The sequence below is a fragment of the Pelobates fuscus genome, chromosome 12 (assembly GCF_036172605.1).
Source record: "Pelobates fuscus isolate aPelFus1 chromosome 12, aPelFus1.pri, whole genome shotgun sequence".
Classification (NCBI taxonomy): domain Eukaryota; kingdom Metazoa; phylum Chordata; class Amphibia; order Anura; family Pelobatidae; genus Pelobates; species Pelobates fuscus.
The window spans coordinates 128,388,329-128,412,663 of NC_086328.1; the positions used below are offsets into that span (position 1 = coordinate 128,388,329).

General features: G+C 48.1%; 1 protein-coding gene across 1 annotated transcript in view; it reads left to right on the forward strand.

Annotated features, from left to right (window-relative positions):
- The window catches only part of LOC134578561 (tripartite motif-containing protein 42-like), a 68,398-nt gene extending 65,768 nt beyond the window's left edge, over positions 1 to 2,630 (forward strand). The window contains exon 6 of the mRNA XM_063437534.1: positions 2,528 to 2,630. Coding sequence (XP_063293604.1) covers positions 2,528 to 2,599 — 72 coding nt within the window. The 3' untranslated portion in view covers positions 2,600 to 2,630. The remainder of the gene's footprint in view (positions 1 to 2,527) is intronic.
- Positions 2,631 to 24,335: the final 21,705 nt, after the last annotated feature.

Consider the following 24,335-nt stretch of genomic DNA (forward strand, 5'->3'; position numbering starts at 1 on the left):
TCCTGATTGTTGTAGTTTTCAGAAAATACATAGAGAAGAGCAAGGACTACTCTTCCGTATGTATAGCATGCAGGATGACAAAACATGAAAATACTTCATAGGAAAGCATTGAGCCTGAGCGTCCGTGTCAGATGACCAAGTTTTACTCAGTCAGTGCAGCGTTAGTGCCTATCGCAGCAGTCGTCTTGATTGCAGTGGATTTAACTTTGCAATGTAAACATTGCAGTTTCCATAAAAAAAAAAAAGCTGCAATGTTATGTTGCAGGGTTAAAATAGCATTGGCACTGCACCCAGGTCGCTCTGTTGAGATGGCATATTCTAGGTGACTATAGTTGTTCTTTAAAGTTGTGTGGGAAAATCCGACAGAGTAGGTTAAATATTTACAGAGGGCAAATGCAACATGGGAAAATGCTGATGAAACAAATAGGTGAAAGTGATGGAAGGAAGGACTAAATCATATGCAAAATGAACACAGTTTTTTAGGAAAATTTGGAGATTAGCGAGCCAGAATGGACAGCATATTGCTATAGAGAGAAAAACAAGTAGCAAGAGAGGTGCAAACGGTGAAAAACAATTAGCCTGCCCTAAGGTGGGTTCCCGCTCAGATCTCAAGCTGGCTTTAGCTCATCTTGTGCTATTGTAGAGAGAACATATCTGAAGCATATCAGACTGGTCCCATTCATACGAGCAGTTCAGATACGAAATGCCAGCAAGTTCTCTCTGCACAAGAGATACAGCAACCCCAAACAATAATTTAAAACTTGTAAGGTATCATCAGTGAGGCATAGCCAACATACCTCTAGGCACCGTGAGCAAGGTTTCACGTCTGGATTGCCCTTTAAACTTAAGGAGAGAAAAACAAGTAACAAGAGTGGTAAGAACGGACAACAGCTCAATTAGCCTGCCCTTCAGTGGGTCCCCGCTCAGATCTCAAGTTGGTTTTAGCTCATCTTGTTCCGTTACAGAGAGAACATTTTTTTTACAGTAGGAGCAATAAGGATATGGAATTCTCTGCCTGAAGAGGTGGTTTTGTCAGAGTCATTACAGATGTTTAAACTGCAATTGGATAAATGCTTGCAAAAACATAACATACAGGGTTATAATTTCTAATTAGTGGGGTAATAGCTGCTTTTTGGGGTCAAGAAGGAATATTTTCCTAGTTTGTGGCAAAATTGGAAGCGCTTCAGACTGGGTTTTTTGCCTTCTTTTAGATCAACAGCAAAAACATATGTGAGGAAGGCTGAACTTGATGGACGCAAGTCTCTTTTCAGCTATGTAACATATCTGAAGCATATCAGAGTTGTCTCACCCATACGGGCAGTCCAGATCCGAAATGCCAGCAAGTTCCCTCTGCTCAAGAGATACAGAAACCCCAGACAATAATTTCAAACTTGTAAGGTATCATCAGTGAGGCATAGCAAACATACCTCTAGGCACCGTGAGCAAGGTTTCACTTCTGGATTGCCCTTTAAATTAAGGAGAGAAAAACAAGTAACAAGAGAGGTGAGAACGGACAACAGCTCAATTAGCCTGCCCTTCGGTGGGTCCCCGCTCAGATCTCAAGCTGGTTTTAGCTCATCTTGTTCCATTACAGAGAGAACATATCTGAAGCATATCAGACTGGTCCCACCCGTACGGACAGTCCATATTGCTATAGATGTCTCTTTATTGAGATTCTTTATATATCTGCCTTTTTACCTCTGTATCTCTCTACCTGTCTATTGCACATGCTCAGAGGAACAATATGCTGGATGCGCTCATTTAAAAAAAAAAAAACATGAATCTCTAAAATTCTTGAAGCTCTTGCAAATTGACCGATAAGCAACTGCATCACCATGAAGAGGTTCTATCCGTGAGGCCTCCATGAAGTCTAATTAGTTCAACCCCTTAGCAGCAATTCCAGTTATAATATCAGAGGAATAAAACTGCTGAATAAACTGATAACATACAGACCCGTTTGAACATTTTGAGTGTAATACTTAGCCATATTGAAATTAAAATCTTTACATTCAGGGTTACTTAATGCATAAGATATTAATTTTAACCCATATGGGTAGGACAAGCAATATATTCCTTAGAATGATAACAGACGGAGAATTGGCTTTGTAGGCTTGGGTAACATTTAACTTTCACTGTAGATCTAAAAAAAAATTAGGCCATGGCATTCCATGGGTACGTGCAGGGATATACTGTGTGCCCAAACACTCCCTAGTATAGGCTAAAATGTCCCCCATGTCCACTGTTCAGATCTTTAAGGGTGTTTTTGTTTGAGTTTGGCATAGTGTGTTATATTTTTGTGAAAGAAAAAAAAATCACTAACACCTGGTTACCACTAGGGCAAAAAATCTAGTTTGGGCCTCATATTTTTACACAAGTATATTTATGTACAGATGAAATGCTGGTGGCACACTAAGGATCACAAAACATAGCCAAGAGGCAGATGTTTTATATTTATATTTAGAAACAATTGTTGGCATTCATAGAACTATGAAGAATATTTAATTTGTTTCTATTTCTTTCTGCACAGATCTTAACACCAGTCTCAGAATACTCCAAGACTGTAAAGCAAAAAGTCAGAAGTGCATTCGGGAAATCGTAAACTTTCATGCTGTTCTTACAATAATAACTGTGCGGCCTTTGTGTTTTTTAAATAAATACTAAATGCCAAACGTACATTAGGTTCTGCTCTCTCTTTGTTTCCTTGTTTCATATATTAGCCCCAAAAATAACTGAAGAAAAACTGTTTTATTTTAATCTTGTCTTTAAACACATTCTGTAATTTGAAGCTTGGCTTAGTTATATAAGACCATGTATGGGGTTTTTTTTTGTGTGTATTTTAATTGATGTTTAATTTTTTTTAAATCTAATTATGAGTATCTCTTAATGCAATTAACTAAAATATGAACGTCTTAAATTTTTAAAATCCTTAGGAATTTACCTTTAACCCCTTAAGGACCAAACTTCTGGAATAAAAGGGAATCATGACGTGTCAGACATGTCATGTGTCCTTAAGGGGTTAAATTCTCAACAATACACACTTTAGTCATTACCCTATCAGACAACTCCTCACCACAGGTTATTGTCTAGTGAGTAAAATTTGAGAATTGAGTTTTGTTGTAAGGGACAATTAAAGTAATTTCTTTCTATTATGAAAAATAAAAGAATTCCAATAAGCACAGATCTTAGAGTTGGTATTGAACCACCATACATATATTCAAATAGGATATTTTTGATGATTGTTTTCCTATATATATATATATTGTTTTCATTTATAAATGTAAATTTTAAATTGATTTTCTCACCCCTCCTTTGTGGTATGTTTATTCCTCATTCTCGGGTCCTCTACCACAGGCCTGGGAGGGTTCTGCACAGTATCTTAGCTGTTCCTAGAGCCGCACTCTTCTGGACGGCGATCTCAGATGTCACACCTAGAGTCTGTTGAAGCCACTCCCCCAACTTGGGAGTCACAGCCCCGAGTGCTCCTATCACAACTGGGACTACTACTGCCTTCACTTTCCACATCCTTTCTAGGTCTTCTTTCAGTCCTTGGTATTTGCCCACCTTCTCATGTTCCTTCTTGATGATGTTATGGTCACTGGGTATTGCCACATCCACCACGACTGCAGTCTTTCGTTCCTTGTCTACCACCATGATGTCTGGTTGGTCGGCCAGCACTTGCTCGTCTGTCTTGATCTTGAAGTCCCAGAGGATCGTAGCCCTGTCATCCTCAACTAGCCTTTGAGGTATCTCCCATCTGGAATTAGGCAGGTCCAATCCAAATTCTGTGCAGATGTTTCGGTACACAATCCCAGCACCTTGGTTGTGTCTCTCTGTGTATGCTGTTCCTGCTAACATCTTGCATCCGGCTACTAGGTGCTGGACTGTCTCAGAGGCCTCTTTGTACAGTCTGCACCTTGGGTCTTGACTGGTGTGGTAGACTCCAGCTTCTATTTATCTGGTGCTGAAAAAAAAAAAGATGCCTTATTTAACTTTAAACATAGAAACATAGAATGTGACGGCAGATAAGAACCATTCGGCCCATCTAGTCTGCCCAATGTTCTAAATACTTTCATTAGTCCCTGGCCTTATCTTATAGTTAGGATAGCCTTATGCCTATCCCACGCATGCTTAAACTCCTTTACTGTGTTAACTTCTACCACTTCAGCTGGAAGGCTATTCCATGCATCCACTACCCTCTCAGTAAAGTAATACCTTGCCTGCTGAGAGTTCCATGTGGATGCAATTCCCAAGTAAGTGGGTTAATATTGTAAGAGCAGGCATTAGCTTGCTAGGATAAAGCTGCCAAAAATGGGGTACATGTATGATGCAATGTATGATACAGTGGCAGAACTATCGCTGGTGCAGCTGCACTGGGGCCTGCACACTCAAGTGGCCCATGCACTTAAGGCAACCCGATAGGTATTGCTGATCAGGGGCCCGGTCAGGCATTGCGGCTCTTTAAGAGTATGACTGGGCCCCTGTAGTATTATCAGCCTGTGAGCACTCCTCCCAACTTCATACAAATAGCACCGCATGGGAGGGTGGAAATGGTGACGGCTGCTGCAGACCCCACCCTCGCTCGCTCCCATCAGCCTCAGCCAGCAGTAGCAAGACCCCAAGCAAGCCACCCTACTGCACACAAAAGTTATGCTAACAGAAGAATGGCTACAAATATAAAAATGATTACTTTTATGTATATGCCTGTAACGGCACCCCCAGGCATAAAAGGGTTAAACCGCTGTTTAGTAGATCTTCCCCTTCCAGAGACACAGGCACAGCTACTGCAGAACAACAAACTCCCAAACTGGATACAAAATAGCACTCCACCTCCCGAACTGGAACCTCACAAATAGCTGCTAGCAGACGAACAAGAAAAGCAGATAATCAGCTTACACTCCTGGCAATCAGTCTCTAACAGCATACAGTGAATCCCACCAAGAACGAGACAGAGCTCCGTGTTGAGGGTCAAGCAGTGGTCTGTTTTAATTAACACTCACAGACTTTTATGCAAGTCCCCATGCAAGGGGACATCCCACAGGGAGGGACAACATGTAACCAATCCCGTACAGTAAAACATAAAACACACCCAGCACAAACACATAAAATCCTCCCCTCTGCCTGTGATGTAATTACTGAACACAATTGGTTAATGTAATTTATCACAGGCAGGAAAAATACAGTTTTTACAGCATATTCATAACTTCTAAAATATACATCACATTCACATAAAAATTATATATTCACAATCAATCCATTCAGGGGAACAACATATCAAAAATGGCATGAATCAGACCAGGGGTTCAGAAGCTAGTAAAGTATATTTTGGGGCCTGGCTGGCAGCATGGCTATCTGGCCCAAACCGGTTTTACAGAGCCCTCTATCCTGGAGACAATGGGGAAAATAATCCAATTATATCCAAGGATAGAGGCAGGCTCCATTGAGCACATGTTACCAGTAAAACACAAAAGGATACAAAAATACATAACTCCTATCATACTGAATTGAACGGGCCAAATCTCCCAGGGTCCATAGTCACAGGGCAAGAGGCAGACAACCAGGCTCCTCCAATGCAATGTGGCGAGATTGGTCTCGTCACATCTCTCCCCTTTTCCAAACAGACTAACAGGGTAACTGACCTCCTGCGGGTCAGTGCCCTTGTTAGTCCAGCAGCCCACCCACAAAACACAATCAGCCGTACAGCCCACCCACAATAAATGGTTACTACACCTGGGTAGAGGAGAACTTTGTCCAGGTCCAGGTGTCTCACCACATCTGTGCGGGGGACTGGTAGGTGGCCTTGGTGGGTTGCTGAGTGGGCAGAGACCAGCGGTACTCTGCCCTGGTGCCAGCGCTACCGTGGAAGTAGCCCGGTTGGAGCCTGGTTGTGGGAGGGGTAGACTGACTGTCTCCCCTTTAAATACACAGCTCTGCTACTGGAGACCGACTGTCTCCCCTTTAGATACACAGCTCTGCTGCTGGAGACCAACTGTCTCCCCTTTGGCTAAACAGCTCTGTCGTGGGGGGGCAGGACCGACCGTCCCTACCCCCTGTGCTGTAAGTGCAGAGACCACAGTCCCATCTGCACGGTTGTGGGGCTTACTGTCTCCCCCTGGTATGTTAAGCTGCCGCTGGGGAGAGGGGGGAACAAGCTACTCTTGCATATATACTTCCAGCCGTGGGGGAGGGAGACCGACTGTCTCTGCTCCCAATACAGAGTCCTGCTGCTGGGGAAAGGAGACTGGGCTCTCTATTCCCTGTAGGATACTCTGCCGCTGGGGAATGGAGTCTGGGCTCCCAATTCCCTGCTGTATCTCCCGCTGGGGAAGGGAGACTGGGCTCCCAATTCCCTGCTGTATCTCCCGCTGGGGAATGGAGACTGGGCTCCCAATTCCCTGGAATTCACTCTGCTGCTGGGGGACAGAAGCAACTATCTCTGCCCCCTGTATCTCAGCCTGCCGCTGGGGAATGGAGACCGAGCTCCCAATTCCCAATACATCACTCTGCCGCTGGGGAATGGAGACTGGGCTCCTAATTCCCAATAAATCACAAGGCCGCTGGGGAATGGAGAGTGGGCTACTAATTCCCAAAAAATCACGCTGCTGCTGGAGGGCAGGAACAACTACCTCTGCCCCCTGTAACTCAGCCTGCTGCTTGGGAGGGAGGACACTGCTCTCCTCTCCCTGTACTTCACACTGCCTTCCCGGCATACCACTCTGCTGCTGGAGGGCAGGAACAACTACCTCTGCCCCCTGTAACTCAGCCTGCCGCTGGGGAGGGAGAACGCTGCTCTCCCCTCCCTGCACTTCACACTGCCACTGGGGAATGGAGACTGGGCTCCCAATTCCCTGCAGGACCGGCGGAGAGACCTCGGTCCCATCTCCACCGGCCACCTGGGGTTCTTCACAGTAAAACTTTACTCTCTCGTCCCAGCTGAATGGGTCTGGCTCTTGGTCTGTCACTCTGCTCTCCTGCTGAGCCTTCTCACTGCATTGAAACAGCTGCTGGTAGCCCTGTTCTAGCTCCATCTCCCGGGTCACCAGGTGGACCAGGTCTTGCTCAATCTCGTGAGTGCCGTCCCAGTCATACCTGCTCTCCCTCCATTCCAAGAGATCACTGAACCGGGCTTGTTTATGGCTCCCAAATTCGAGCTCTGAAAAAGACTCCCATAACAAGCCAGGACCATCAAACTCCTCTCCCTCTGGCTTGTCATGCTCGGCTGTCCAGGGCAGGTACTGTGCCCCATACCACCAGAGCGCCCGGTAGGCATCTTCCAGCCATATCTCCTGTCATACCCGGAGCTCCAATTCCTTCACCCATTCCTCCAGGGGCTGCTCTCCCAGGAAGGGCATCCGCAGGGCTAGTCGCTTCTGCAATCACTGGTCTTCCTTGGGGAGTCTCTCGCCCCGCTGGTACTCCGCAATACCCAGTGCCTGGTACCAGATGCCTTTGCGAACTGCATATCGGTCATCCATAACCCCCTCATCGTACTCCACTGCTGGTTCCATCCTGGTGCTGTCAGGGTCGCTGTACTGGGACATGCGTTGCCCTCAAATTGTAAAATCCAAAGAAATGGTGTCTCCTGTAGCTGTCCTTCTGGCTGTAGGAACGATCTCGCCGCTTGCCACCAATTGTAACGGCACCCCCAGGCATAAAAGGGTTAAACCGCCGTTTAGTAGATCTTCCTCTTCCAGAGACACAGGCACAGCTACTGCAGAACACCAAACTCCCAAACTGGATACAAAATAGCACTCCACCTCCCGAACTGGAACCTCACAAATAGCTGCTAGCAGACGAACAAGAAAAGCAGATAATCAGCTTACACTCATGGCAATCAGTCTCTAACAGCATACAGTGAATCCCCCCCAAGAACAAGACAGAGCTCCGTGTTGAGGGTCAAGCAGTGGTCTGTTTTAATTAACACTCACAGACTTTTATGCAAGTCCCCATGCAAGGGGACATCCCACAGGGAGGGACAACATGTAACCAATCCCGTACAGTAAAACATAAAACACACCCAGCACAAACACATAAAAGCCTCCAAGAAGGAGAGAAGACAGCGTCAGAAGAAAAAGAAGACTTTGTTAAATGAAGGAGAAGAAAATTAGAGGCTTTGTTACCTGGGCCTGGCTGGGAAACTTTGGACCTTTTCATCTCCACAGGTAAAAAATAAAATCAGTGTTAATGTGTTCACATTTATTTACTGTCAGGAAGCACAGAGTGCCACTGGGTAGGGGTGTCGCTGATTGGCTAGAGTGGTCAGCTGGCACTCTAAGCCAATCAGTAGCTCGACATTCATAAAAAAGTAACATCTTGCACAGCAAATAAATAAAAAAGGCAAATAATTTAACCCTCTGACAATATTAGCTGATCTCCCTTTGATTTTAAATTGATCATCTCCCTGAAGTCCATGCAATGTATAAAGATGCACATTCACATATATTTAATAGCTTATTCACTGTTCATAATAGTTGCACAAATACACAAACTGTATGTGTCTGTGTATCAGGATTTTTTTTAGTAAAGTGAGAATTAATTTGAAACCTAAGGTCACAATAGCCAAACTGCAAGCATTCTCTAAGTCACCTATACTTCCAGTTTGGCTACTCTCGCCTTAAACTATGAATTTTATCACATGACAGGAGGCTTCGTATTTTGCATAATCTTTCTTTACTAACTCCATAGCAGCAAAGAAAAGAGTGACATAACTTTTAACCAATCATAATATAGAATAGGGTATAAGAGGTGTGACCTATGACATCATTTCCTCTTTCTTTGCTGCTCCATCACAAGCTAAGTACTATATTTTGTGTCTCTATACTTGACATATTTTATTCATGCATTTGTACTATTACTGTACCTTTTAATATTTACACTGTTACTTCTCATACCCTATCTGTATACCATGGGACCCTGACTGGCTCCCTAGGTGTCTTTCATGGCTTCAACGCCGTCTATATTTCCCTCCATGTCTCTATTTCTGCCAACGGCTTTTCTGTGCACATCATTTTCGGTAGTTTTCTACCGAACGCGTTGTTCGGTAGTTTTTGCGCATTCGCCTGTTTTATGCGAATGCCGCGGTTCTTCTATGCGATCGCTCATTGACTTTCGTTTCTTTCTACCGAACGCTTCGTTCGGTAGTTTGAAGCGTTCGCCTATTTAAGGCATTCACATCATTTTTACAGTTCGCACGTTCGGCAGTTTAACTATACGAACAGTAAACTTTCAGTTTTGCCGCCCAAACTAGGGGAGGTACTATCCTCCCCACACTAAGGCTGTAAGTCCGGCGGCCATCTTAAAGGGATAAACTGTGCCTGATTTTCTGCTCCAGCAATCCTGCAAGCAATTGAATTTATTTTTCATTCAGTGGGACCAGGTTAGTGCCTTACTTTAGGGGTTGGTTTAGCCAGTTGGTCTACACCTTATTCTGGCCGGGGTGAGCCCCCATTTTATGCTGCTAAACGGACCTGTTTAGGCAGGATTCCTATTACCTGGGTGAGCCCCAGTAAACAGCCCTCTCTTCTTTAAGACCTACCGGTCTCTAAACTCAGGTTATTTAGTCCTGATACTATACCACCCCGGTCCCCAGGCCTCTCCACCTATTGTGCCTAAGTGCCCTCACGCAATTTAATTGGGTGAGCCCCGAATTCTCATTCCTTATAATGGAGGAATAACAAACCTCAGACCTCCAGGCCATGATAACAGCAGCCGTGGCTGCAGCTATGGAACAAGCCGCTTCCAAGTAGCTCCAGACAGACTCTGAAGTCCCCAAGCCCATCTCTAAACGGGTTCATTATAAAGCGGACTCCGAGGACTCCGACTCCTCCAGGGAGCGTTCACAACGGCGAAAGCGTCATTGGAAGGGCAATGTAACCGCACGCAAGGCTAAAGGGAAAGCCCTTGCTGATCGCAGGAAAGCCACAGTTCGTGCAACCCACGAGCTCACACAACTTTCCTCAGGTGAGGAAGATGTAGAACCCACTCAGGCACTAGCTGTGCTGGATGAATGGCAGGCGGCAGCCTCTGACCAAGGGGACTCAGGCAGGGATTCCACGGCCAACTCTGACCCTTACTGTATAAGGGAACAAGGTCTGGGCAGGGCCGGTGCAAGGATTTTTGCCGCCCTAGGCAAAAACAATTTTGCCGCCCCCCCCATATGTCCTGCCCACCATGTGACATCACAATGCCCCGCCCATATGCTCTGCCATATGGGCCAACGCCAGTCTTCACAAAGTGTCTTTTATCTGAAAAGACAGTGTGTTTACATTAAAAAGCCTACAGGCAGAGGCTATAGACACCAGAACCACTACATTATGCTGTAGTGCTTCTGGTGACTATAGTATCCATTTAATGTGCGGTAAATTAGAGATTAGTGCCACTAATAATATATTGGATTGCCTACTTACCACCAGATGAGGACGCTCAGTCTGGCTCCACAGGTCTGGTGTAGAAGAGGCTCTCTGGAGACTGTTTTTAACAGTGCTCACAACAATTAACGAACAGGAAGCAGCTCAATTTTTTAGGGCCCCTTACACAGCTCAAGGTCTGGGCCCCCAGGGGGCATACGCCTACAATGCCCACCCATAAATCCACCTACATGGCCCATCCATGAGTTGGGGATTTTTTATGTGTGCAATTTGTGTAAGGGATGTAGTGTGTTTATATGGAATGTAGTGTGTGTTTGCGTGTAAGGAATGCATTGTATGTTTCTGTGTGTGTGTGTGTGTGTGTGTAAGGGGTGCAAGGTTTGTTTCTGTGTATGTAATTGAATGCAGTGTGTGTCTGTAAGGGGTGCATTAATTATGTAAGAGAACGTAAGGGATGTATTGTGTGTGAGTAGGAATGCATTGTATGTTTCTGTGTGTGTGTGTGTGTCTCACTTAGTGCTCTCCCTTGGCCCCCTGTCCCTCTGCAGTCCCCCCTTGGTGGTCTTCTCACTCCCCTCTCCCCCCCCTTAGTGGTCCTCCCTCTCCCAAACCCCTTAGTGGTCCTCCCTCTCTCAAACCCCTTAGTAGACCTTCCCCTACTCCCACCACCCCCTTAGTGGTAATCCCCCCCCCCCTTAGTGGTCCTACCCTCCTTCCCTCTCCTTAGTAGTCCTCCCTCCTTACCCCTCTTTGGTGGTCCTTCCCCTCCTTAGTGGTCCTCCCTCTCCCAAACACCTAGTGGACCTCCCCTCCTCCTCCCTCAGTGGTCCTTACCTTCCCACCCCTGTTCCCCCTGTGTTCCTTCACCCCCCTCCCCCAGTGGTCCTGACTCACCCCTCCCCTAGTGGTCCTTACCCTCCCCTAGTGGTCCTTCCTCCCTCCTCCCCTCCCGTAGTAGTCCTTACCCTCCCTCCCCTCCCCTAGTGGTCCTTCCTCCCCCTCCTCTAGTGGTCCTTACTCTCCCCTCCCCTAGTGGTCCTTACCCCCCCCAGTGGTTCTTACCCCCCTGGTCCTTACCCACCCCCAGGGGTCCTTATCCACCCCCTCCCTCCCCTAGTGGTCCTTATCCCCCCCTCTCCCTCCCTCCCCTAGTGGTCCTTATCCTCCCTCCCCTCCGCTAGTGGTCCTTACCCCCCCCCAGTGGTCCTTACCTACCCCAGTGGTCCTTATCCACCCCCTCCCTCCCCTAGTGGTCCTTATCCCCCCTCTCCCTCCCTCCCCTAGTGGTCCTTATCCTCCCTCCCCTCCCCTAGTGGTCCTTACCCCCCCTCATGATCCTTACCCCCCTAGTGGTCCTTACCCCCCCTGGTCCTTACCCACCCCCAGTGGTCCTTATCCCCCCCCTCTCCCTCCCTCCCCTAGTGGTCCTTATCCTCCCTCCCCTCCCCTAGTGGTCCTTACCCCCCCCCTGGTCCTTACCCCCCCCCCCCCTTGGTCCTTATCCCCCCTCTCCCTCCCTCCCCTAGTGGTCCTTATCCTCCCTCCCCTCACCTAGTGGTCCTTTCCCACCCTCATGGTCCTTACCCCCCTGGTCCTTAGCCCCCCCCCCTGGTCCTTACCCACCCCCAGTGGTCCTTACCTCCCTCCCCTCCCCTAGTGGTCCTTTCCCCCCCTCATGGTCCTTATCCACCCCCACCCCCCCTCCCCTAGTGGTCCGTTATTCCCTCCCCTCCCCTAGTGGTCCGTTATTCCCCACCCCCATCCCATAGTGGTCCGTTATTCCCCCCCCCACCCCCCCTCCCATAGTGGTCCGTTATTCCCCCCACCCCCACCCATAGTGGTCCGTTATTCCCCCCCCCCCACTCCCATAGTGGTCCTTACCCTCCCCTCCTGCCCATGTAGTGTGGCCGGGCGGCGCGGAACCCGGGACAGGAACCTCTGTTTCCTGTACCCGGCCGCCGGCGTACTGACAGGAAGTGCTCACTCAGTGAAGTGCTCACTCGCTCTGCGCTTCCCTCCTGCCGGTCACTGAAACCCGGCCGCCCTCCATGCAGCAGTGCTGCGCCGCCTGGGGCTTGTTAAAGCGCTCAGGCGGCGCAGCATGAGGAGGTGCACCGGGGACAGGGATCCGGCGCCCCCTTGTAAGTTGCGCCCTAGGCGGCTGCCTAGGTCGCCTTACAGGTGGCGCCGGCCCTGGGTCTGGGTGAGCCCCAGGACTCCATGGCAACACCCATGGATAACCCACAGGAGGGCATGGAGATTTTCCTCGATAATTCGGGACTCCAAATGTTTGACCCACGAAACATCCGGCACCCCCGTTCGGAAGAATGGTCACCACCTGAGCATCTGGCAAGGTTTATGCACTTCTGGCTCAGAAAATCGTTGGACAAGGAAGTTAGAAACCGGATGAGATCCAAATGCCCTCGGCCTAGTCTCCCAGACAAAATAACGCACACCCCCGAATTTGACCCGCTCATGACTACGTTCATGTCCTGAGGGGGTCGGGATCCGCGCAAGGGCATAGAGCGCGGTTTCAAAGGAGCGCAAGACAAACTGCTAGATGCCATTGGGCCACCAGCCAGAATAATGGTAGGGGCTCGGGGTAGTGGGGATATCTTGGCCGGGTCCTTCGCCATTCGCAGCCTGGCAAAGAATCGATCCAACTGCTGCATCCTACTCCGCATGGACAACGTCTCAGCGGTCAGATACATCAACCGCCTTGGAGGCACTCGTTCTCGAGCACTGGCGGATCTCACGAAAGAGATCTTCGATTACTGCCTTCCACGCAACATCACCTTGCTGGCAGAGCACTTACCAGGAGACTCCAATACGATGGCGGATTGGTACTCACGCCACTGGCGGGACGCCAGCGATTGGCAGCTAGACCCTCATATTTTCACGCTACTGGATGCACAGAGGGGCCCTCTCTCCATAGACCTATTTGTGTCCCACAACAATCGACAAACAGAGGTTTTCTTCAGCTGGCTCCCAGACCCAGAGAGCCTTGCAACGGACGCGTTTCTCCAACAGTGGCCAAGGGACGGTGCCTACGCATTCCCTCCTTTCACAATGATAACGAGGGTCCTTCACCGGATCCGTCTACAGGGAGTGAGAATAATTCTCATCACGCCGCTCTGGCAGAGCCAGCCATGGTACCCGGACCTTCTGGAACTTTCAATCGAAGATCCCCTCCTCCTTCCAGATGCCCCAACCATCCTCAGGAGCCCATTGGGCCTACCTCACCCACTAGTCCTGCAGGAACGCTTGCCCCTTGTGGCCTGGACTCTTTCCGGGGCTCCTGGAGAACCGAGGAATTATCGCAGGAAACTAAGGACCTGCTATGGGATTCATGGGCACCAGGAACAAGGAGGTGCTACTTATCAGCATGGCATTCCTGGACAAGTTGGTGTGTGGGATGGGACCTCAATCCCTTTACTGCACCTACTCACTCCATCATGAATTTCCTGACCTCACTCTTCACTGCTGGAAAATCATACCGTTCCATCAATGTGGTACGGTCGGCCATCTCAGCGGCTCATACTCCGACTCAGGGGACCCCTGTTGGTAAGGACCCGCTCATCTGCAGACTGCTCCGTGGCATGCGCCTACGGCGCCCCTGGAACCCAAATACTCTAGACTTTGGGACGTTGGTGTGGTCCTCCAATTCTTACGAAATTGGCCTCCCAACGAAGAACTGTCACTCCGCCAGCTTACCGCAAAATTCACCCTCCTGCTCTGTCTGGTTTCTTTCCGACGGGTATCGGACGTACGCGCATTTGACGCCAACGCGTTTACCTTCTGTCCGGCGGGTGTCACCTTTCGGATCTCACGTCGCACTAAGTCCAACTCTCACTCGGTTTTCTACCCTTTCTTCCCTTCTGACCCTCAACTCTGCGTGGTCTCAACCCTCCGTCAATACATGGAAGCCACCGCGACGTTGCGGCAGCCTTCCACTCATCAGCTTCTCATCTCTTATGTCCGCCCTTATGGTCCGGTTTCGGTCACTACACTGGCCAGATGGGTTAGATGGCTATTATCCCTTGCCGGTATTGACCAAGCTTTCGGAGCACACTCCGTGCGTGGGGTAGCGGCCTCTTCCGCTTATGCGGCAGGCGCGTCCCTTTCAGACATCTTGCGAGCAGCGGACTGGACCAGAGAATATACCTTTAGGACATTCTACTTTCGTCCTCTGGATAACCCAGCTTTTTCTTTTCTTTCACAGCGTTGAAATTGCAAAATACGAAGCCTCCTGTCATGTGATAAAATTGAAGATTATGCTAGCTTTAGTGTACAGATAATCTTAATTTTAATAATGACAGGAGGCGAGTATTTTCCCTCCCTGTTCTCTTTCGTTCTTCCCTCCCTTTCATCTTCACCTCTACTTATTGTCAGGGTACCTGTAGTCTCTACCTCAGAGGAGGTGAGAGACTTAGACGTTTATCCTCCCAGAGGGGTTGTTTCTTCCGTTCCTCGCGGTCCTCTCGGCCATTTACAAGCCGACCGCGAGGGATCCACTTCCTTATATGACGCGACGCTCAGTAGTCGACGTCATGACGCCAACCCGGGTCGACCTGTCAGTCAAGTCCCGAGCACTAATCAGGACTCGTCGGGGGCGTGATTACCCTCTAGAATCAAGGTATAAAGTAAGGCTTTCGGCATCTGCTCATTGCCCTGTCGTGGTTCTAGCCTGTCTAGTCACTCAGTGCTCTTGTATTCTAGTTGTCTCTTTGGTTCTGACCCGGCTTGTTTGTACTACCCTGTTTACCTCTGTTACCCTTTGACTCGGCTTGTCTCTTGCTTACCTGTCCTCTCGTTCCCTCGACCTCGGCTTGTTCTTAGACCATTCTCTACTTACTCCTTACGTTAAGTCCGGCCATTCTAAGGTCCGGTATACGTACCTACCACCTGTTTGTACTCTGCGTGTTGGATCCCTGTCCCGATCCTGACACTTATGACACTTGACTCTCTCATATGGGGGTATAATGCCTGACTCGGTAACACTTGTTTCAATGTCTTATTTTCATTCACTTATGGTTCTATATATATACTGTTTGGGGTGGGATACTTATTTAACACCATTAGGGGAGGACGTTTAGTTTAGTTTATTCACATTTTATTAGTCAATATTGAGTTGAATTAAGGGACAGACACTCATTGTTTTTAGACAATCATTTCTGGACTCTAACGCACCTTATACTCTCGTTTCAGCTTAAACAGAGGTTACACGGAATCATCAAAGTCTCCATACAAGATGTCTTCATCATCGCATCAGGAGATTTATCATCAGGTCTAGGGAGACCATCGTTTGAAAATGGGATGCCTTCATCTGCATTCTACCTGTTCCGGTTCAATTTATTCTGATTGAGTTTCCAGTTTCTTATTTTATGGACTTTTCTAATGTTCTGTTATTTCTACATTATTACCTTGTGATGTCGCAAGTTTAAAGAGGAAATGATGTCATAGGTCACACCTCTTATACCCTATTCTATATTATGATTGGTTAAAAGTTATGTCACTCTTTTCTTTGCTGCTATGGAGTTAGTAAAGAAAGATTATGCAAAATACTCGCCTCCTGTCATTATTAAAATTAAGATTATCTGTACACTAAAGCTAGCATAATCTTCAATTCACTTTGAATACACCCCTGTAGTTCTGCATGTATAAATGTGTGTATTATTATTATTATTTTATTATTTATATAGCGCCATCAGATTTCGTAGAGCTGTACAATGGGTGGACTAACAGACATGTAATTGTAACCAGACAACTGGACATACAGAAACAGAGAAGTGGAGGGCCCTGCTCAATGAGCTTACATTCTAGAGGGTATGTACCCAAGTGGACAATGTGGGGACATTATGGGAATAATATATGTATTAAGGCCGTTTGGCCTGTAATTGTGGGAGGGGCTTATTATACACTTGCCTATTTAAGGAACATCCCTTACCTGGCTCCATACTGTTCGAGGTCAGCGTTTGCATGAGATCCACTTCCAGGTTCATACAGACGCCATTTTGGAAATACCTTTGCTCCACGAGGTCTCCTACTCTAGCTGTGTCCAGGAATCCGCAGGGTTTCCCATTTCAACCAGCTTCTTTTCTTCAGTCAGTGTCGCAGATAGTGTTCAGTGAATCACAAAACTGTAAGTTTAAGGCGGCTATCCCTCGACAATCCTGCTGGTTCAGTCCTTGCCTGTACTGCGTATTGGTACTTCATCCTGCACAGCCACCGTGCACAGACCCACAGGCCGGGTGAATTCTTACCTGACCACCTTGGCCTGTGGCTATCTGCAAGACTCCCAACTCAGGTAAGACCCTGACACTTGCTCTTTTATACTATCCTACGCTTATACTGGAACTTTACTCCTTATACGGCTATGTGCCCCTAACACATATATATATATATACATATATATATATATATATATATATACATATATATATATAGTCTGTGTGTATCTATAACTGAAATTAGTAACGTGAAAAAATAAAATGTATATTTTGGAATAAAAATAAAACAAAAGAAACATAAGATCATCCGCGTTAAAGTGTAATTTAACAATGTAAAAAAGTACAGTAACTTAACAATATTCACAATTCTGTTTGTAAATAATCTAGCGGAGTGCACAGTACCTGATTCATGTGAAATGTAAGATAGAATGATCCGGGTTATAGAAAGAAGACATGATTTATTAATAGTGATTTTATTAAAGGACACGGAGGCTCATATTATGCTTATCTCCTTCTTTATTATACCTCAGCAGCAAAGAGAAGGTATAAGACATTCATGGAAAAAATCAGAACAAGTTCTCAAAGGGTTAACACAACATTATACCCTTAACCAATGGGAACCGTCCACATATCCATAACCACCCATGTGACCTTTCCTCTCCCTCTTTCTTTGCTGCTGCCTCAGCTAAGTATCACCCAATTTTAGCTCTCTCTATTTCAGAGGAGCTTATGCTTAGATTTGTTGGATTTTGTATAGTCCTGTTATGTATATTTATTCATGTATTTTTCCCCCAGGTATATTCCTTTAATATAGCTTGTCTGTATACCTGTTTGTATACCTGTTTGAGGTTTCTGCCACCCCCCCCCCCCCCCCGGCAGTAAACCCCCTCCCTCCCTCGCCTCCCCGGGTAGTCTATTACCTGCTCGCGTCCCCATCCTTTCCCCAGAGCTCCCGCTGTGACCGTTTGCCCAGCGCGGGCATTTCACGGCCGAGAGCCGCTCACGCATGCGCAATGGCGGCCGCACAGCGCGGCGGCCATTATCACTGACAAGACTGACAGGATTTGCCGCGCTTTTCCCGGTGCCCCCTCTGCCCTGAGGGGCGGGCGCGCGCGGATTGACTACTGGCTGTGGCTTGCAGCTTACCAGTGCTCCCTTGCAGCCATTCCGGAGGGAACACTCGGTAAGCTGACAGCCTTTGCTTGTGCCTTGCCCTGTCACTCTTAGCAGCCACATAGCTCATTTTCAATCTGTGTCAGTTGAAGTTTATGTGTATTACTTCCCTCGAATCTACCAAGTCGCGCCTCACTCCCCTGGTTTTCTGAGCAACCTGTTCCTGGTTCCCAAAAAGGGCGGCGGAGTAAGGCCGGTGATCAACCTACGCCCACTCAATGCATTTGTACGATATCAGCACTTCAAAATGGAAGGGATTCATTGACTGCGAGACCTTCTCAGGCTGGGGGATTGGATGGTCAAACTAGACCTTCAAGATGCCTATCCCACCATCCCCATCGCAAAGGAGTGTCATCACCTCCTCCAATTTCAATGGAACGCACAGAGGTGGAAGTTCCAGTGCCTGCCATTTGGCCTATCATCAGCACCATGGTGCTTTACTAAACTGTTGAAGCCAGTGGTAGCACTGCTGCGCAGCAGAGGGGTGCGCATGATCATATATTTGGACGATATGCTGATCATGGCACAGGATGCCCTCTTACTTCAACAACACCTATCCTGGGCGATATCGCTCCTACACAACCTGGGATTCCTAATCAACTGGGAGATGTCGGTCCTAATCCCCTCCCAGTCCATGGAATTTCTAGGATTCACTATAGGGGCAGTCCAAGTGACCCTAAGCTTACCGCCCACGAAGATCAAAACCATCAAGAAGGAGATTTGCAGAACATTGGCTCGCCTAACACTCACTGTGAGACAACAAGCCAGAATAATTGGACTCCTCTCAGCCTCCATTCAAGCGATCTTCCCGGGACCTCTGCATTACAGGGCCCTACAGAGACTGAAAGCCACGCAACTACACTCAGGTCACTCCTACTCAGACTCCGTGCCACTCGATCACACAGCCAAGGAGGAACTCAGGTGGTGGCTGCAACACATGGAAGCGTGGAATGGCAGAGCAATCTTCGGGACTGCCCCAGATTGCATAATAGAATCCGATGCCAGCACACGGGGTTGGGGAGCGCGTTGTGGTCATATCTCCACAGGCGGAAGATGGTCCCAATCAGAAAGGGCACTGCACATCAACAGTCTGGAACTTATGGCATGATCATTCGCGCTGAAGAGCCTCTTAGGTCCCACGACGCATTGCTCCATCATCTTGAGAATGGACAACATCAGCAGTGCAATACATCAACCTCTTTTCCCAGCCCCAACTGGACTGTCCCCTACCACCAAGCACTTAAACCCACCAGCTCTGACATACCTACGTATGCACAAGATGGGGGACTCTTTTACTCCATTCAGGGAAGACCCAATGCTGCCACAGACGCCACAACCAGGCTCCTTAGAGTACTCAATTTTGGATGTCATTTTCAAGCAATTTTGGGCTACCCTGGAGGGGCGTTTGGCGACAGCAACCTTGACTAACATAGGAGATCGGAGAAATGCACGGCGAAGAATACATAGGCCCCCTCTGGGTACAGAATCTAACCAAAAGCCTATGTGGTAATCCGTTTGCCCACCCGGGCTTAAGGCCTCCAGGGATTCGGCCCCCAAGCATCACCCACATCAGTAAAGATCCATCTGCAGTAAGAGACGAGTAAGTACCAGAATCTGTTTTATTTTGGATCAGGTGGATGGCTAGGTACTTGTGGTGTTTACCTGGGGAATAGAAGGCAGCATGATGCACTATGGGAAGAAGGTAGGTCAGAAGAGGCAGTGTTAGCTCTCAGCAATGTTCTGATGGAAAAACCTGGGTCATGGCATTCATGTGGATGTAAACCACTGCACCCCTTCATGGAAATTCAGCAGGATAATTCACCCTGCCACACTGCAGAAAGTAATTGTTTTAGGAACATGACAATGGGCTCATGGCGTTGCCTTGGCCTCCAAATTCCTCAGATCTCTATCCGATTTATTATCTGTGGGAGGTGCTGGAACAACAAATTAAATTCATGGAGGCCCCACCTTGCAATTCGCAGAACGTAAAAGATCTGCTGCTAATAAAATATCTGCTGAATAATAAAAGTAAAGGGGCAACAAAAAAAATATAAAATACCTTTTAAAAAAAAAAAATCGTATTTACTATCAGAAGTCTTCTTTTATCCAATCCTCTTTTATCGGACCCAAAAAAGGTCAAAAGAAAATTAATGTTATGGAACACATCAAGTCTATGCACACCATGTAGAGCTCCACAGACTGACAAATTCCTTTGTAAAACCCATTCAACACTTTGAATTGTCACTTAGAATGCTCTGATTGGTTCGCCTCCCAGCCAACTAATCAGAGAACCCTGATAGGCAGGTCTTGCTGGTCCTGAGAGACTTGCCTGGTAATGCCGGACAGCTGGAAAAAAAAAACCTGAATGCTTATAATGTGCAACCAGATTTCTGCTGCCTAGCAACATTCAGACAAGCACCATTCTGGCTCATAATCCTGCAAACTTTGCTTTCATGCTGTAGTAGTTATGGTGTTTGGAGTACTCCTTTAACGTACAAGCCAAGAATCCCCTTTAAATTGTAACTATAAAGTTTATATGAGCTCTAAGCCACCTCTAGAACCTCAAAACCAAATTGTCACTTTTCCTTGTGAGTTTCATTTACCCATTTTGGAACACTGAAATGACTCTATATTTTATAATTAATAAATATGTGTATTTATATTGGTTAAAACCACATGTAATGAACAGATTTTATATGAATTAATCATAACAGAAATGATCACAACAAGATCATTATTTCAAGAACTCTAATTGTGTTTTAATGCCTCCATTATCCATTAAGTGCATTATCGCTGCTAATAATGTTAAATGATTATATCAAACAGTTAGGAAGCGTTAACTATCTCGAAAATGATTTAGCAGCTATAGTGACATACAATATTGATTTTCAATTACTCCATCAATCTAATGCTTTGTTAAAAAATATATATATATATATAGACTGTAGAATAATCCAATTATTTTTCTTAGTAATTAGCATGCCGTTTTATGCAAGTTCGGCATTTGTATGAAAATGATCCGGGTACAATTTAGCACAAGACCATTTTTTAAACGCAATGAGCATAACATATTTTGAGCATAGACTTTTGCATAATTAAAGGGAAATTGTCACTTCCCAAAAATGTTAATATTATGTTTACTTAAATCTATATTTAATAAATATGTTTTTGTAAAGAGTGAAAAATAAAATTACATGTAGAAATCTACAACTCGTTATTCTGCAACTTGGTGCAACTGTCATTATTATAAGCGCTGTCATATTCATTTTTGAGTCAGCATTAAAGGAAAACTCCAGTGCCAGGAAAACAATACGTTTTCCTGGCACTGGAGGTTCCCTCTCCCTCCCAGCCCCCAATCCCCAGTTGCTGTTTAAGATGAATGTCAATATGCACTAGCTTTGGGTTTAGACAGCTTGTCTGATCCAACTCAGATAAAATCTTACCAAGAAAATTGATCCCTTGCCCAAACATATAGCCAGTCACTGGTCAAATAAGCTTCTTGCAAGCCTCTTCACATTGCAGATATAAGTTGTTTTTGTACCTAAATAAATCTGTATTTCACAGCATACACTTTGCAAAATACATTTTATTTGTTTTGTTTTGTGAAGCACAGAACTGAGCCAAAATCAATCTGCATTTCATCAGAATAAATTATATTTTCACAGTGTGTGGAGGTCCGCAATATCTATATTTTCTATACAGTATTACCTTTTATATAATAGATGAAATCACTGAAACCCCTATTGTTCTCTGCACTCACTAGGGGTTAATTACTAAACAGCAAATTTTAGAGATGAATTGCATTTGAAAATCTAGGTCACAGTCAGGGGCGGACTGACACCTCACAGGGCCCTCGGGCAGTGGGTGATCAAGGGCCCGCCCTCCTGGTTTTCTGGCCCCCTGCTACTCTTCTCCCCCTTCTTTCTGCCGCTTTTACACATATATTATGTGTAGGCTGCCCAGCACACAGAATGGCTGCGTGAGAGCCACACATACCTGAGGTGGGAGCAAAGGTGGGTACTGGGGGCAGAGATGGGCACAGGGGGGCTGATGTGGGTACTGGGGGGCTGAGGTAGGAGCAGAGGTGGGTACTGGGGGCTGAGCTGGGTACTGGGGGCTGAGCTGGGTACAGGGGGGCTGAGGTGGGAGCAGAGGTGGGTACAGGGGGGCTGAGGTGGTAACAGGGGGGCTGAGGTGGGAGCACAGGTGGGTACTGGGCACTGAGGTGGGTACAGTGGTGGGTACTGGGGGCTGAGGTGGGAGCAGGGGGGCTGATGTGGGTACTGGGGGCTGATGTGGGTACTGGGGGCTGAGGTGGGAGCACAGGGGGGCTGAGGTGGGAGAAGAGGTGGGTACTGGGGGCTGAGGTGGGCACAGGGGGGCTGAGGTGGGAGCAGAGGTGGGTACAGGGGGCTGAGGTGGTAACAGGGGGGCTGAGGTGGGAGCACAGGTGGGTACAGTGGTGGGTACTGGGGGCTGAGGTGGGTACATGGGGGCTGAGGTGGGAGCAGGGGGGCTGATGTGGGTACTGGGGGCTGATGTGGGTACTGGGGGCTGAGGTGGGAGCACAGGGGGGCTGAGGTGGGAGAAGAGGTGGGTACTGGGGGCTGAGGTGGGCACAGGGGGGCTGATGTAGGTACTGGGGGCTGAGGTGGTTACAGGGGGCTGAGGTGGGAGCACAGGTGGGTACAGGGGGGCTGAGGTGGGAGCAGATGTGGGTACTGGGGGCTGAGGTGGGTTCAGGGGGGCTGAGGTGGGAGCAGAGGTGGGTACTGGGGGCTGAGGTGGGTAAAGGGGGGCTGAGGTGGGAGCTGAGGCGGGTACTGGGGGCTGAGGTGGGTACAGGGGGGCTGATGTGGGTACTGGGGGGTTGAGGTGGGAGCACAGGTGGGTACTGGGGGCTGAGGTGGGTACAGGGGGGCTGAGGTGGGAGCAGAGGTGGGTACTGGGGGCTGAGGTGGGTACAAGTGGCTGAGGTGGGTACAGGGGGGCTTAGGTGGGAGCAGAGGTGGGTACTGGGGGCTAAGGTGGTTACTGGGGGCTGAGGTGGGTACAGGGGGGCTGAGGTGGGAGCACAGATTGGTACTGGGCACTGAGGTGGGTACAGTGAGGCTGAGGTATGTACAGGGGGGCTCAAGTGGGAGCAGAGGTGGGTACTGGGGCTGAGGTGGGTACAGTGGGATCAGAGGTGGGTACTGAGGCTGAGGTGGCTACAGTGGGATCAGAGGTGGCTACAGTGGGATCAGAGGTGGCTACAGTGGGATCAGAGGTGGGTACTGGGGCTGAGGTGGGTACAGTGGGATCAGAGGTGGGTACTGGATCAGAGGTGGGTACAGTGGGATCAGAGGTGGGTACAGTGGGATCAGAGGTGGGTACTGGGGCTGAGGTGGGTACAGTGGGATCAGAGGTGGGTACTGGGGCTGAGGTGGGTACAGTGGGTACAGTGGGATCAGAGGTGGGTACAGTGGGATCAGAGGTGGGTACAGTGGGATCAGAGGTGGGTACTGGGGCTTAGGTGGCTACAGTGGGATCAGAGGTGGCTACAGTGGGATCAGAGGTGGCTACAGTGGGATCAGAGGTGGGTACTGGGGCTGAGGTGGGTACAGTGGGATCAGAGGTGGGTACTGGATCAGAGGTGGGTACAGTGGGATCAGAGGTGGGTATAGTGGGATCAGAGGTGGGTACTGGGGCTGAGGTGGGTACAGTGGGATCAGAGGTGGGTACACTGGGATCAGAGGTGGGTACTGGGGCTGAGGTGGGTACAGTGGGATCAGAGATGGGTACAGTGGGATCAGAGGTGGGTACAGTGGGATCAGAGGTGGGTACTGGGGCTGAGATGGGTACAGTGGGATCAGAGGTGGGTGCTGAGCTGAATTAAAATTATTTGAAGCTTACCTGTGCTGTCTGCCAGGCTGCTGCAGCTCCATATCTTCCGGCTGCTCTTCAGGCAGGGCAGGACGTGATGTCACTTCCTGGCCCCGCCTCTTCCTCCTCACACAGCACCGCGGCTGGAGACCTGGCAGCAGGAACTGAATACTCACTGCCAGGTCTCCCTGAGAGAGGGTAAACGGGTGAGGGGGGGAGGGGGTTAACTACAGAGTGATATGCTGCAGGGGCCCTGCAGCATATCACTGGAATAACGGAGGAATCATGTTTTCTGGCTGAGGAGATCTCTGATCTCCTCAGCCAGAGCATGACTGTGCTGCCGGGCCCCTGACTGCCTCGGGCCCTCGGTCCATGACCGATCTGCCCGACCTGTCAGTCCGCCCCTGGTCACAGTACTGGAACACACTCATCATTTCCTGCAAAAAGAAAGTGATTGCGAAGATGAGTTATGAATCCCGCCGGAGATAGAATTCTCTGTGTATTGAAACAATATATTCACATTCCAAATTCAAGTAGAACAGGTTAGTCAAGACCATCAGTAAAACAATTGGGAGACTACACGGTGTCACTGTAAGCAGGGAACTTTGTATACTTAAATGGACACTATAGTCACCAGAACAACTACAGCTTATTGTATTTGCTATGGTGAGTAGAATCATTCCCTTCAGGATTTTTGCTGTAA